This window comes from Rhinoraja longicauda, chromosome 9, assembly GCF_053455715.1.
Source record: "Rhinoraja longicauda isolate Sanriku21f chromosome 9, sRhiLon1.1, whole genome shotgun sequence".
In the NCBI taxonomy this organism is placed as follows: domain Eukaryota; kingdom Metazoa; phylum Chordata; class Chondrichthyes; order Rajiformes; family Arhynchobatidae; genus Rhinoraja; species Rhinoraja longicauda.
The window spans coordinates 64,235,856-64,250,820 of NC_135961.1; the positions used below are offsets into that span (position 1 = coordinate 64,235,856).

General features: G+C 50.8%; 1 protein-coding gene across 1 annotated transcript in view; it reads right to left on the reverse strand.

Annotated features, from left to right (window-relative positions):
- Positions 1-1,011: 1,011 nt before the first annotated feature.
- The window catches only part of jag1b (jagged canonical Notch ligand 1b), a 93,709-nt gene continuing 79,755 nt past the window's right edge, over positions 1,012-14,965 (reverse strand). The window contains 4 exon segments of the mRNA XM_078405648.1: positions 1,012-1,622; positions 3,744-3,894; positions 4,847-4,975; positions 6,577-6,813. Of these exon segments, the coding sequence (XP_078261774.1) occupies positions 1,156-1,622; positions 3,744-3,894; positions 4,847-4,975; positions 6,577-6,813 (984 nt within the window). The 3' untranslated portion in view covers positions 1,012-1,155.

A 14,965-nucleotide genomic window follows, 5' to 3' on the forward strand; every position in this document is an offset into this window, starting at 1 on the left:
CTCCTAAGTTTCAAAGTCTTAAGCAGCATTTAATCAAAGCATTCTAGCCTAATGCTCTCTGCATGTCTCCTGACTGATGCGTACAGGGAAGGGGGAAAAAAAAAGAGTACTTGGCCAAAAAAATAATAAAGAGCTTGTAGTGATAGAAATTGATCCAAAACGTTCGACATTGTATAAAGACAGTTTCAAGGCACATGGCCGATTCTAGTGTTAAAAAATAATCTATTCTGTAACAGGAGCACACCTCAAATGTGGCATGTAGGCAACATTACTGAAACACAGAAACAAATTCAACACAAAAAAAAAAGGAGCCATAAAGCTTACAAAGCTATCGAAAACCTTCAACTCTAAACATACATATAAATAAAAGGAATGGTATTTAAGGCTCTTGATTATTTAAGTTATTAAATCAAATATTCACAGCGATTAATTAAAAAAAAGTATTTACATTTTATACAAAAGAAAAATCATAAACACTTGGCCTCTTATTAAATTCTTCATTTGAAACAGTATCTTGCCGATTACCCACCCCTCCCAAACAAAAAATAAAGGTGTCATCTTGGATTTCGATGACTGCTGCTGTGGTCTCCAGCATAAAAGGCACTTTCAAAATACAGAACTAGACTAACAAAGTCAAAACCTACTGTACATAACTTAACAATACTGAGAAAACCTTTAAGCCAGTAAAAAATAAATAAAAAGTTCACCATCTTAAATTAAGTCGGGGGGGGGGGGGGGGGGGAGGGGGGGAGGCAGAGGAGGGAGAGGAGGGGGGGTTTAAACGGCTGCACTAGATTGGAGTCTTTGCGGGAGGGTGTGGTATTGTGCCGAGACTGGTTTAACTGTGGCTCAAAGCAAGGGCACAAAGTGGAACTGAACAGACACTGGGACTCGGACTAGCTTTGCGTAGATGCGAGATGCAGCCCTGGTAGCTTAAGACAACCGTTAGCAATGCCCAGAGTCGGTCGGTGTAAGTCAGCCGGGTCTCAACTAGAAAGCACATAGTGGGGAAGTTTACTTTTGCAGATAATACCCTCTACACAACATGGCAGAACAAGTTGGGAACTGTGAGTGATCGAGCGAGCAAGCCTTCCGGGGGAATAGCAAAAAGGCCGTGCGTCTTTCTTGTTGTTAAATAGGCAGCGTTGCCGACTGCTATACAATATACTCCATGTGACTCAAGCTCTGGGCACTTTCCAAGTCTCTGTTGTCCCGCTTGTTTGTCCAGTTGGGGTTTTTGGTGGGAGTGCCCTGCACAGCCTTCTCATCGCGGTCCACCAGCGTGTAGGCGGACTGCTTGGAGAACCTGGTCTTCTGCTGGTGTTTGTCCGCCTCCACCTCCTCCAGCTCGGAGTTGTGCGTCCTTATTTTGGCAATTTTGCAGTTTTTGTTCTCGTAGTCCTTGCCGGCGGCGGGGCCGGCGGGCGCGAGCTTCTCGATGGGGTTCTTGATCTGGTGGAGCTGCTCGCGCACGTTGTTGGTGGTGGCGGCGTCATCCACCGCCGTGGGCGTGGGCGTGCCCTGCTTCCGGCGCCGCCGGATCCACCAGAAGAACAGCATGACAAAGCAGCAGATCCACACCACCGTGATCACCGAGCTCAGCAGCGGCACCAGGAAGTCTGCTGGGGGAGGCAAGAAGGGCAGGCAAAGGGTACACAGTCAATCCACGGAAAACTCTGCCGTCCTAACCCGCGCACGGAGCGTGCGCGTTCTCCCCGTGACCGCGTGGCTTCCCTCCCACATCGGGCAGCCACGTTGGCACTGCGGTAGAGCTGCTGCCTTACAGCGAATGCAGCGCCGGAGACCCGGGTTCCATCCCGACTACAGGCGCTGCCTGTACGTTCTCCCCGTGACCGCGTGGGTTCCCACCGGGTGCCCCGGTTTCCTCCCACATCGGGCAGCCACGGTGGCGCAGCGGTAGAGCTGCTGCCTTACAGCGAATGCAGCGCCGGAGACCCGGGTTCCATCCCGACTACGGGCGCTGCCTGTACGTTCTCCCCGTGACCTGCGTCGGTTTTCACCGAGATCTTCGGTTTCCTCCCACACTCCAAAGACGTGCAGGTTTGTAGGTTAATTGGCTTGTTAAATGAAAAAATTGTCCCTAGTGGGTGTAGGATAGTGTTAGTGTGCGGGGATCGCTGGTCGGCGCGGTCGGCCGAAAGGGCCTGTTTCCGCCCTGAATCTCTAAACTCTAAAATAAACAAATCCCAAAGATGTATGGGTGTGTGGGTTAATTGGCCTCCGTTAAAATTGCCCCTAGTGTGTAGGGAGTGGATGGGAAAGTGGGATAACATAGAACTAGTATGAACGGGTGATCGATGTTTGGTGTGGGCCGAAGGGCCTGTTTCTATGCTGCATCCCTAAAGTAAAGTAAAGAAGGGTCTCGACCCGAAACGTCACCCATTCCTTCTCTCCCGAGATGCTGCCTGACCTGCTGAGTTACTCCGGCATTTTGTGAATAAATCCCTAAAGTAATGACAGATGAAGATATCAAGGGATATGGGGGAAAAGGGCAGAACGGGGTACTGAATTTGGATGATCAGCCACGATCATATTGAATGGCGGTGCTGGCTCGAAGGGCCGAGTGGCCTACTCCTGCACCTATTTCTATGTTAAGTGTCAAATAGGTCAGGAGGACATTATGATGAGATGAGGAAAAACTTTCACCCAGAGAGTTGTGAATCTGTGGAATTCTCTGCCGCAGAAGGCAGTGGAGGCCAATTCATTGGATGTTTTCAAGAGAGATAGTTAGATATAGCTCTTGGAGCTAACGGAATCAAGGGATATGGGGAGAAAGCAGGAACCGGGTATGATCTTGGATGATCAGCTATGATCACATTGAATGGCGGTGCTGGCTCAAATGGCCTACTCCTGCACCTATTGTTCTATGTTTTACCAATGCTGAATACTAGATTCAACTGTCTGCTCCTTATGCCGGTTTACCCACTAAACAAAAATCGGATTTTTAGTTTAGTTTAGAGAGACAACATGGAAACAGTAACTTTGGCCCGCACTGACCGGTGATCCCCACACATTAACACTACCCTACACACACTAGGGACAATTTACACTTGTACCAAGCCAATTAACCGACAAACCCGCACGTCTTTGGAGCGTGGGAGGAAACCCGAGCACCCAGAGAAAATCCACGCGGGTCCCGGGGAGAACGTACAAACTCCGTCCAGACAGCGCCCATAGTCAGGATGGAATCGGGGTCTCTGGTGCTGTGAGGCAGCAACTCTGCCACTGCCCACTGCATTGCCCATTCCCGGGTGAACGCACGGAGCTTAGGTACCCCGGGCAAGAGGGATCGAGGAGGATTTTATGGCACAGAAACATAGGAAATCGGTGCAGGAGGCCATTCAGCCCTTCGAGCCAGCACTGCCATTCAATATAATCATGGCTGATCATCCAAAATCAGTACCCCATTCCTGCTTTTTACCCCCATATATCCCTCGATTCCGTTAGCCATCAGAGTATCTAACTCTCTTGAAAACATCCAGTGAATCGGCCTCCACTGCCTGTTGTGGCAGAGAACTCCACAGATCCACAACTCTGAATGATCAGCCATGATCACATTGAATGGCGGTACTGGCTCGAAGGGCCGAATGGCCTCCTCCTGCACCTATTGTCTATTGTCTCTGGGTGAAGAAGTTTCATGGCTGATCATCTGGAATCGGTACCCCGATCTTGCTTTCTCCCCCCATGTCCCTTGATTCCAGCAGCGTAATCAAGAACCTTACCCGGCTTCAGCGGTTGGTGCTGGGTCTGCACGCGGACTTCTGCGATCGCCGCGAGAATCGTGTTGTTCCCATCGCGTTTACTGATGACATCCGTGATCCTCTCCGTCAAATCCTTGATCGGGTTCGTCCCCTGCTGCGAGTTTTCCACCGACTGAGGAAGGGGCGGAACAAAAGTGCGCACGAGTTAAACAACTTTGTGCAAGACGTTGGTGAGGCCGCATTTAGAATATTGCGTTCAGTTCTGGGCACCGCGTTATAGGAAAGATATCGTCAAGCCGAGATGAGAACGTTTTTTTTCCGCACAGAGAGTGGTGAATCTGTGGAATTCTCTGCCACAGAGGGTGGTTGAGGCCAGTTCATTGGCTATATTTAAGAGGGAGTTAGATATGGCCCTTGTGGCTAAAGGGATCAGGGGGTATGGAGAGAAGGCAGGTACAGGATACTGAGTTGGATGATCAGCCATGATCATATTGAATGGCGGTGCAGGCTCGAAGGGCCGAATGGCCTACTCCTGCACCTATTTTCTATGTTTCTATGAAAGCTTGAAAGGGTTCAGAGAAGATTTACGAGGATGTTGCCAGGACTAGAGGGTGTGAGCGAGAGGGAGAGGTTGAGCAGGCTGGGTCTCTATTCCATGGAGCGCAGGAGGATGAGGGGTGACCTTATAACGGTGTACAAAATCATGAGAGGAATAGATCGGGTCGATGCACAGAGTCTCTTGCCCAGAGTAGGGGAATCGAGGACCAGAGGACATAGGTTCAGGGTGAAGGGGAAAAGATTTAATGGGAATCCGAGGGGTAACTTTTTTCACACAGGGGGTGGTGGGTGTATGGAACGAGCTGCCAGAGGAGGTAGTTGAGGCTGGGACTATCCCATCACTTAAGAAACAGTTGGACAGGTACATGGATAGGACAGGTTTGGAGGGATATGGACCAAGCGCAGCAGGCAGGTGGGATTAGTGTAGCTGGGACATTTGTTGGCCGGTGTGGGCGAGTTGGGCTGAAGGGCCTGTTTCCACACTGCATCACTCTATGACTCTACGACTGGAAGAGGTCGTTAAGGGATCCATTTTGAGATTGTAGTAGTGAGGGGGAGATGCTTACTACTGCCACGTTGATCTCGTTGGCTGATTGGGTCTGTTCACAGACCAGGTACAGCGAGTATTCCACCGACAGGTTGCGCAGAATCTGCAAACGTCGCAGCTCCACACAGATCTGTTCAATCGTCACGCCCTGAAACATCAAAGCAAAACGTAAGACCAGGTATGTTGAGAGCCAGAAGACACATTGACCCATCTCACAAATCATCCTCTCTCCCCCCCCCCCCACTTCCATCGAGAGACGCAAATAGACAATAGACGCAGGAGGAGGCCATTCGGCCCTTCGAGCCAGCACCGCCATTCAATGTGATCATGGCTGATCATTCTCAATCAGTACCCCGTTCCTGCCTTCTCCCCATACCCCCTGACTCCGCTATCCTTAAGAGCTCTATGCAGCTCTCTCTTGAATGCATTCAGAGAATTGGCCTCCACTGCCTTCTGAGGCAGAGAATTCCACAGATTCACAACTCTCTGACTGAAAAAGCTTTTCCTCATCTCAGTTCTAAATGGCCTACCCCTTATTCTTAAACTGTGGCCCCTTGTTCTGGACTCCCCCAACATTGGGACCATGTTTCCTGCCTCTAACGTGTCCAACCCCTTAATAATCTTATACGTTTCGATAAGATCCCCTTTCATCCTTCTAAATTCCAGTGGATACAAGCCTAGCCGCTCCAGTCTTTCAACATATGACATACGACAAAAGCTGGAGTCACTCAACGGGTCAGACAGCAACTCTGGAGAAAAGGAACAGGTCGAGACCCTTCTTCACACTCCCTTCCATTAACTCCATTAGCACTTCACGTTGGTCGGTGTGGGCAAGTTAAGGACCTGTAAGATTACAACTTCAAGGCGACAAACTAGTGATCACCCCCGCACACTCACACTATCCTACACACACCAGGAACAATTTACTATTTTATCCTAAGCCAATTAAACCTACAAATTTGCACGCAATTGGAGCGTGGGAGGAAACCGGAGCACCCGGGGAAAACCGACGCGGGTCACGGGGAGAACGTGCAAACTCCGTACAGACAGCGCCCGCGGTCGGGATCGAACCCGGGACTCTGGCGCTGTGAGGCAGCAACTCTACCGCTGCGCCACCGTGCAGAGTTACTCCAGCATTGATTTTTTTTTTCTGTGTTTAATCACAATTAACGTACAGATTACGGAACTGCTATCAGTGGTAGCAAAGTACAGTGGAGTTATACAAGATTCACGAGTCAAGAATGTTTGATTGTCTAATGCAGCAACAATGGCGGCACGGCGCCACAGCGGTTGAGTTGCTGCCTCACAGCGCCAGAGACCCGGGTTCCATCCCGACTACGGGTGCTGTCCGTACGGAGTTTGTACGTTCCCCCCCCCCCCCCCCCCCCCGTGAGTTTTCTCCGAGATCTTCGGTTTCCTCCCACTCTCCAAAGACGTACAGCTTTCCAAGTTAATTGGCTTGGTATAAATGTAAATTGACTCTAGTCTGTAGGATAGTGTTAGTGTGCGGGGATCGCTGGTCGGCGCGGACTCGGTGGGCCTGTTTCCGCACTGTACCTCTAAACTAAACTCTCACAGATTTAGAGGGGTCTCGACCCGAAACGTCACCCATTCCTTCTCTCCAGAGATGCTGCCTGACCCGCTGAGTTACGCCAGCATTTTGCGTCTACCATAAATTCTCAGGCGCGGCAGCTTAACGGGCCACTTGATAAAGTCACTGGTCAAGGCAACGAACAGGCCAGCTCTTACCGGTCTCAGCATCTCCTTGTTGACGGTCAGCGTGATCTTGGCGCAGGTGCTGTCCAGGTAGTCCGTGTTGGGCTGGCAGGGGGTTTTGACCGCTGGCCGACTGGAGGAGCACTCTCCCTGACCCACGCAGGGTGGCACGAAGCAGCGGTCCTCGCGCACGGGCAGGCACGTCTGCCACGCCGGGCACTCCCCGCGACCCTTGCCCCGCACCTGGCATGGCCTCGGACCGCACCACATCTGCAAAACACAACCAACAAACCCCTCAGCCACTTGCTTGCGATAACATAAGAAGATAACTGCAGATGCTGGTACAAAATCGAAGGTATTTATTCACAAAATGCTGGAGTAACTCAGCGGGTCAGGCAGCATCTCGGGAGAGAAGGAATGGGTGACGTTTCGGGTCGAGACCCGTCTTCAGTCTGCCCAAAGGGTCTGTTTCCAATCTATGACTCTACGACCCACAACGTCACCCATTCCTTCTATCCAGAGATGCTGCCTGCCCCACTGAGTTACTCCTGTACTCTAGTCTCGCAGTGCCAGAGACCCGGGTTCGATCCTGACTACGGGTGCTGTCCGCACAGAGTTTGTACGTTCTCCCCGTGACCGGCGTGGGTTTTCTCCGGTTTCCTCGCACACTCCAAAGTCGTGCAGGTTTGTAGGTTGATGGGCTTGGTGTAAATGTAAATTTTCCCCAATGCGCGTCTGTGTTGGATAGTGAGAGAGCCCGGGGAGCGATCGCTCGATCGGCACAGACTCAGCCGGCCGAAGGGCCTGTTTCCGCGCTGTTATGTATCCTTAACGAAAAAGAGGACTGACTGAAAGATGAGCGATCACTCAAACCAGTCTTCACAACCCCCCCGCCCCCCCCCCCAACAGGGAGGCAGCTGAACGACCTTCCATTTGAAGGGACGGACGCAAAATGCAAATATGCAATTCAATGGATATTTGAAATTCCAGAAAATTCTAAAAAGAGCAAAGATTCTCAGCTGGCCACAAGTGCTTTGTCCATGTGGAATATGGGCCAAGTATTCACAAACAAAATGGGCAGATTAGCTGCCGTCTTTGTTGCAATTCTGTTTTAGTTCCGAATCATGCTTTCAATTTCCAGTTTTTTTTCCCCTTCAACCATAATACATGCCGGGGTTTAACAGCAGCTGCTACTGTTTCCTGATCTCTAACTTCGCTCAGAGGAAACAGTGGGTATAAATGGCCCTTTATCTCACGGGGAAAGATGCAAGAGTTGGGTCTCACAGGGTGTAATGGCTTTACTGTTTGGAATGGAGATACAGCGCTGAAACAGGTCCTTCGGCCCACAGAGTCCATGTCGACCAGCGATCATCCCATAAACTAACGCTACCCTACACACACACACACACACACACACACACACACGAGGAACAATTTACATTTTTTACCTAAGCCAATTAACCTACAAACTTGTACGTCTTTGGAGTGTGGGAGGAACTTGGAGAAAACCCACGCAGGTCACGGGGAGAACGTACAAACACCGTACAGACAGCGTCCGTAGTCAGGATAGAACCCGGGTCTCTGGCGCTATGAGGCAGCAACTCTACCGCTGTGCCACCGTGCTGATAGAAAGTGTGAAGGGAATGGCGGGACTGTCATATATTGAAAGACTGAAGCAACTAGGCTTGTCTCTGCTTCAGAAGACAGTGGAGGCCAATTCTCTAAATGCATTCAAGAGAGAGCTAGTTAGAGCTCTTAAGGATAGCGGAGTCAGGGTATGGGGAGAAGGCAGGAACGGGGTACTGATTGAGAATGATCAGCCATGATCACATTGAATGGCGGTGCTGGCTTGAAGGGCCGAATTGCCTCCTCCTGCATCTATTGTCTATTGTATAGACTGGAATTTAGAAGGATGAGAGGGGATCTTATCGAAACATATAAGATTATTAAGGGGTTGGACACGTTAGAGGCAGGAAACATGTTCCCAATGTTGGGGGAGTCCAGAACCAGGGGCCACAGTTTAAGAAGGGGTAGGCCATTTAGAACGGAGATGAGGAAAAAACTTTTTCAGTCAGAGAGTTGTAAATCTGTGGAATTCACTGCCTCAGAAGGCAGTGGAGGCCAATTCTCTGAATGCATTCAAGAGAGAGCTAGATAGAGCTCTTAAGGATAGCGGAGTCAGGGGGTATGGGGAGAAGGCAGGAGCGGGGTACTGATTGAGAATGATCAGCCATGATTACATTGAAAGCTGGTGCTGGGTCGAAGGGCCGAATGGCCTACTCCTGCACCTATTATCTTTTGAATGCAGAAAGCAAAGGAAGGCCACAAAGGAATATAGAATGGGTGAGGATTACAGTGTGAGAAAGTGCAGCATTGTCCAACTTGCTTGGGAAAAAAATGGTAGATTAAACGGTGAACACCATGTCTAAGATGCTTTTGGATAGGCACGTGGATGTACAGGGGCATGGACCACGTGCAAGGCAGAAAAGTTCCATTTATTTTGGCGCTATGTCCAGCAGGGAACATTATGGGCCAAAGGGCCTGTTCCTGTGCCATTCTATATTGAATGGCAAGATTCTAGAGTGGAGACTGTAGGGCGGCAGTAAGGTGCAGCGGTAGAATTGCTGCCTTACAGCGCCAGATACTCCTGCTCCATCCTGATTATGGGCGCTCTCTGTACATTCCCCTTTTACGGCGTGGGTTTTCTCCGGGTGCCCCGGTTTTCTCCCACTCTGGCATCTGTAAAATATTGTCCCTAATGCGTCGGATAGCGCTAGTGTACGGGGTGGTCGCTGGTCGGCACAGACTCGGTGGGCCGAAGGGCCTGTTTCCGCGCTGTATCTTGAAAGCCTCAAGTTGCAGAGGCATTTGGGTGGCCAAATGCAAGGCCTGTGATGGTTAACAGCTTTAGAGGGACATGGGCCAAACGCAGGCAGGTGAGACTGGTACAGATGGGACATAGAAACATAGAAAATCAGTGCAGGAGGAGGCCATTTGGCCCTTCGAGCCAGCACCGCCATCCATTGTGATCATCAACAATCAGTAACCCGTGCCTGCCTTCTCCCCACATCCCTCGATTCCGCTAGCCCCTAGAGCTCTATCCAACTCGTTTAAATTCATCCAGTGAATTGGCCTCCACTGCCTTCAGTGGCAGGGAATCCCACAAATTAGATTTAGATTTTAGATTTAGAGATACAGCGCGGAAACAGGCCCTTCGGCCCACCGGGTCCGCGCCGCCCAGCGATCCCCGCACATTAACACTATCCTACACACACTAGGGACAATTTTTACATTTTACCCAGTCAATTAACCTACAAATCTGCACATCTTTGGAGTGTGGGAGGAAACCGAAGATCTCGGAGAAAACCCACGCAGGTCACGGGGAGAACATACAAACTCCGTACAGACGGCGGCCGTAGTCAGGATCGAACCCGAGTCTCCGGCGCTGCATTCGCTGTAAGGCAGCAACTCTACCGTTGTGCCCTTTTAACAACTCTCTGGGTGAAAAAGCTTTTTCTCATCTCAGTTTTACATGGCCTTTCCCTTTATTCTTAGACTGTGTGGCCCCTGGTTCTGGACTCCCCCATCGTTGGGAACATTTTTCCTACAATGTTGGCCGGTGTGGGGCAAGTTGGGCCGGTGTGGGGCAAGTTGGGCCGGTGTGGGGCAAGTTGGGCCGGTGTGGGGCAAGTTGGGCCGGTGTGGGGCAAGTTGGGCCGGTGTGGGGCAAGTTGGGCCGGTGTGGGGCAAGTTGGGCCGGTGTGGGGCAAGTTGGGCCGGTGTGGGGCAAGTTGGGCCGGTGTGGGGCAAGTTGGGCCGGTGTGGGGCAAGTTGGGCCGGTGTGGGGCAAGTTGGGCCGGTGTGGGGCAAGTTGGGCCGGTGTGGGGCAAGTTGGGCCGGTGTGGGGCAAGTTGGGCCGGTGTGGGGCAGGTTGGGCCGGTGTGGGGCAGGTTGGGCCGGTGTGGGGCAGGTTGGGCCGGTGTGGGGCAGGTTGGGCCGGTGTGGGGCAAGTTGGGCCGGTGTGGGGCAAGTTGGGCTGGTGTGGGGCAAGTTGGGCCGGTGTGGGCAAGTTGGGCCGGTGTGGGCAAGTTGGGCCGGTGTGGGCAAGTTGGGCCGAAGGGCCCATCTACACCCTGTAAGACTCTACGACCCTATAAAAGGCTGTAACTCAGATGCAGCAAACCATTCAAGCTAATAAAATCTGCTTGTCGACTGAGCTGAACACATGAGCTGAACACATGAGCAGGGAGGTTTTGCTACAATCATACTGGGAGTTGGAAGTTCACATCTGGAATATTGCAGACACTACTGGTCGTCTTAGAACAGATGTTGGAAACAATTCACAGAAGGCTTTCCCCGCCAACATCTGGAACGCAATGCTTATACTTGGAAGGCAGCTCGGACAGGCTGGGCTTGTAGCACCTCCGAGAGAGGAGATTTGATCCAAACATCATCCCAAGTGGTCATTACAGGCTGGATGCTTCTCAGAACCTAGGACTACTGTTTAGTCTAGTTTTTAGTTTGGAGAGACAGCGCGCAAACAGGCCCTTCAGCCCACCGAGTCCGTGCCGACCAGTGATCTCCGCACACTAACACTATCCTACACACACACAATCCTACACACACACTAGGGACAATTTACAATTATACCAAAGCCAATTAATCTACAAACCCGTACGTCTTTGGAGTGTGTGGGGGATAACCAGAACACCCGGAGAAAACCCACTCGGGTCACAGGGAGAACATACAAACTCTGCACACAGGGCATGTATGAAGGATTGAACCCTAGTCCCTGGCGATGCAAGGCAGCAGCTCTACCCCTGCGCCACCGTGCCGCTCTTTTAAAAATGAAAAGCTAAGGGATTCTAAAACGAGGGGGTATTTTGGAATACTCTTCCCCAAAGAGTGGGGAAATCAGACTTCCAAGTAGCGTTTAAGGGAGAGGTAGAGGGATTTGGGGAACGGCAACGAACTGAAAGGCCACCACAATTAAACATAGAAACATAGATTGGGTGGAGACTTGTACAATAGACAATAGGTGCAGGAGGAGGCCATTCGGCCCTTCGAGCCAGCACCGCCATTCAATGTGATCATGGCTGATCATTCTCAATCAGTACCCCGTTCCTGCCTTCTCCCCATACCCCCTGACTCCGCTATCCTGAAGAGCTCTATCTAGCTCTCTCTTGAATGCATTCAGAGAATTGGCCTCCACTGCCTTCTCATTTCATTTTGCCACAGGTTCATCCTGCAGTAATGTGTAGGAAAAAAACTGCAGATGCTGATTTAAATCGAAGGTAGACTTTGTCCCGACCCCTCTCCCGACATCTGTCTGAAGAAGGGTCTCGACCCGAAACGTCACCCATTCCTTCTCTCCCGAGATGCTGCCTGACCCGCTGAGTTACTCCAGCATTTTGTCACCCTGCAGTAAAACCAGTCTCAGTTGTCGTACCTTCGTACAGGCAATCCTGCCATTGTGACATTGGCACCCATTACATTCCTCTTCCCACTTGGCGCCATGTGACACGACACTCTCCTTCAGAATGCAAGCTCTTCCGGTAACTGGAGGGGGAAAAGAGAGGGGAGATCAAGCCAAAATTAAGAGAAATGGCAACGAAATGCTCTTGGAAATTCCACATGCCAAGGTTCAGTCACACAACCGCCAGCCCGTACACCAGAGCACCCCTTGAACACACTGCTGCGGTCAAATTCAAACCTCTCCTCACCGCAGAAGTGACATACTTAAACCTACCCAATCTCCCAGATGCTAAACACGGAACTCCCCCTCCCATTCCCACACTGACCTGGGCCTCCTCCATTGTCAGAGAGAGGCCCAGCACAAATTGGAGGAACAGCACCTCATATTTTGCTTGGGCAGCTTACACCCAGACTTCTCTAACTTCAAGTAACCCCTTGCTCTCCCTCTCTCTCCATCCCTCCCCCTCTCCCTCTATCCCTCCCCCCCCTCTCTCCATCCCTCCCCCTCTCTCCACCCCTCCCCCTCTCTCCACCCCTCCCCCTCTCTCCACCCTCCCCCTCTCTCCACCCCTCCCCCTCTCTCCACCCCTCCCCCTCTCTCCACCCCTCCCCCTCTCTCCACCCCTCCCCCCTCTCTATCCCTCCCCTCTCTATCCCTCCCCTCTCTATCCCTCCCCTCTCTATCCCTCCCCTCTCTATCCCTCCCCCTCTTATTTTGCTTGGGGAGCTTACACCACAGCGGTATGAACATTGACTTCTCCAACTTCAAGTAACCCCTTGCTCTCCCTCTCTCCATCTCCCCCCTCTCTCCATCCCCCTCTCTCCATCCCCCTCTCTCCATCCCTCCCTCTCCATCCCTCCATCTCCATCTCCATCCCTCCCCCTCCCTCTCTCCCCCCCAACCCCCCTCTCCACCCCTCCCCCTCTCTCTCCATCCCGCTCCCTTCCCATTTCCCCGACCAGTCTGACTGTCCCACTGATTCCATTTTATCCGTTTGCTTTGTCATCATCTGCTCCCAGCTAACAATGATCTACTCAACATTTTCCTTGAACCACATCTCTTTTGATGTCTCGTTTTCACACCTTGCACTTCCTTATACCCGAGTCTCCCCCTCCCCGACTCTCAGTCTGAAGGGGCTCGACCCAAAATGTCACCTATTCCTTCTCTCCAGAGATGCTGCCTGACCCTCTGAGTTACTCCAACTTTGTGTCCATCTGCCATTCCTCACTACACTGAACTTCACCACATCTACAATACAATAGACAATAGGTGCAGGTGGAGGCCATTCGACCCTTCGAGTCAGCACCACCATTCAATGTGATCATGGCTGATCATTCTCAATCAGTACCCCGTTCCTGCCTTTTCCCCGTACCCCCTGACTCCGCTATCCTTAAGAGCTCTATCGAATATTGTATTGTAGACATGGGGGAAGATTAGTTCCTCGCTACACTAATCTTCACCACATCTACTTGCCTTGGTTCTTCAATATTCAAAGTTTTTAGTGTTAAATTTCTTTAATGACTTTGGATCTTGGATCAAAATGCTCCTTTCCCCACCCCCTCCCCCTCCCTCCCCACCCCCTCCCCCTCCCTCCCCCCCTCTGATCAAAAAGGACTCTAGGAGGGGGCCGTGAAGAAACAACTCAACTCAATCAGTAGCCTTTGTATGCAGACACTTCCTGTCATAACCAACTTGACCACCTTCGACTCATTGTTCCATCTCCCAGGAGAAATTGGCTTGATTAACGCAACTTAAACACTTCAACCAGATCCCCCACCCCCAGCCCCACCCCTTGTTATGAAGCATTCAATTGATTACATTGTTTTACAGACATGGTGGTTTACCTTCTTGACACCTGAAGCCACTTTGACCAGGTGGGCAAATACATCGGAAGCCATTGATTTCATCCACACAGGTGGCTCCATAGGCACAAGGCGACGACTGGCACTCATTGATGTCTGAAACACAATTGTTTCACTACTATTAAAAAGGCACTCAAACACAACACTATCGTGCAAGCAATGAGGTAGTTATGTGGAGATACAGTTTATAATCCCCGAGGTACGAATATTGAAGGAAGATCAGTCCGAAGGGTCTCGACCCGAAACTCCACCTACTCCTCCTCTCCCGAGATGCTGCCCGACAATAGACAATAGGTGCAGGAGGCCATTCGGCCCTTCAAGCCAGCACCACCATTCAATGTGATCATGGCTGATCATTCTCAATCAGTACCCCGTTCCTGCCTTCTCCCCATACCCCCTGACTCCGCTATCCTTAAGAGCTCTATCCAGCTCTCTCTTGAATGCATTCAGAGAATTGGCCTCCACTGCCTTCTGAGGCAGAGAATTCCACAGATTCACAACTCTCTGACCCGCTGAGTTACTCCAGCATTTTGTGTCTACCTTCGATTTAAACCAGCATCTGCAGTTATTTTTCCCTAACCAGCACCTGCAGTTCTTTGTTTATGCATAATCCGTATCCCTCCACATCTATGAGCCTAACCAAAAGCCTCTTAAATGCCACTATCGTATGCCTCCACCACCACCCCTGGCACCGCGTTCCAGGCACCCAGGCCTTAAAACCTGCCCTGCACGCCTTTAAAACCTGCCCTGCACGTCTTTAAAACCTGCCCCTCAGAGCTTTAAACACACAAAATGCTCAAATTAGGCAGCATTGTGAAGAGAAACTAAATTAAGGCCCCAGTTTAACAAACTTCCTTGAAAATCTGCTGCTTAACACTTTTAAGCATTGCCATATTGTTTTTTTTAAAAAGTTTTAAAATCTCATTGTGGTCGAAACTTTCACTTTAATCCCAAGAAATCAGGCAGCATTTCTGGAAGGGGACTTATCTTTAAACTTGATCTAAATTAACACTTATAACAAATGTTCCCCCCTGCGAGATCTAAACAAAAAGACTTAATGACCCAAATGCATTCCCAAGCTAAG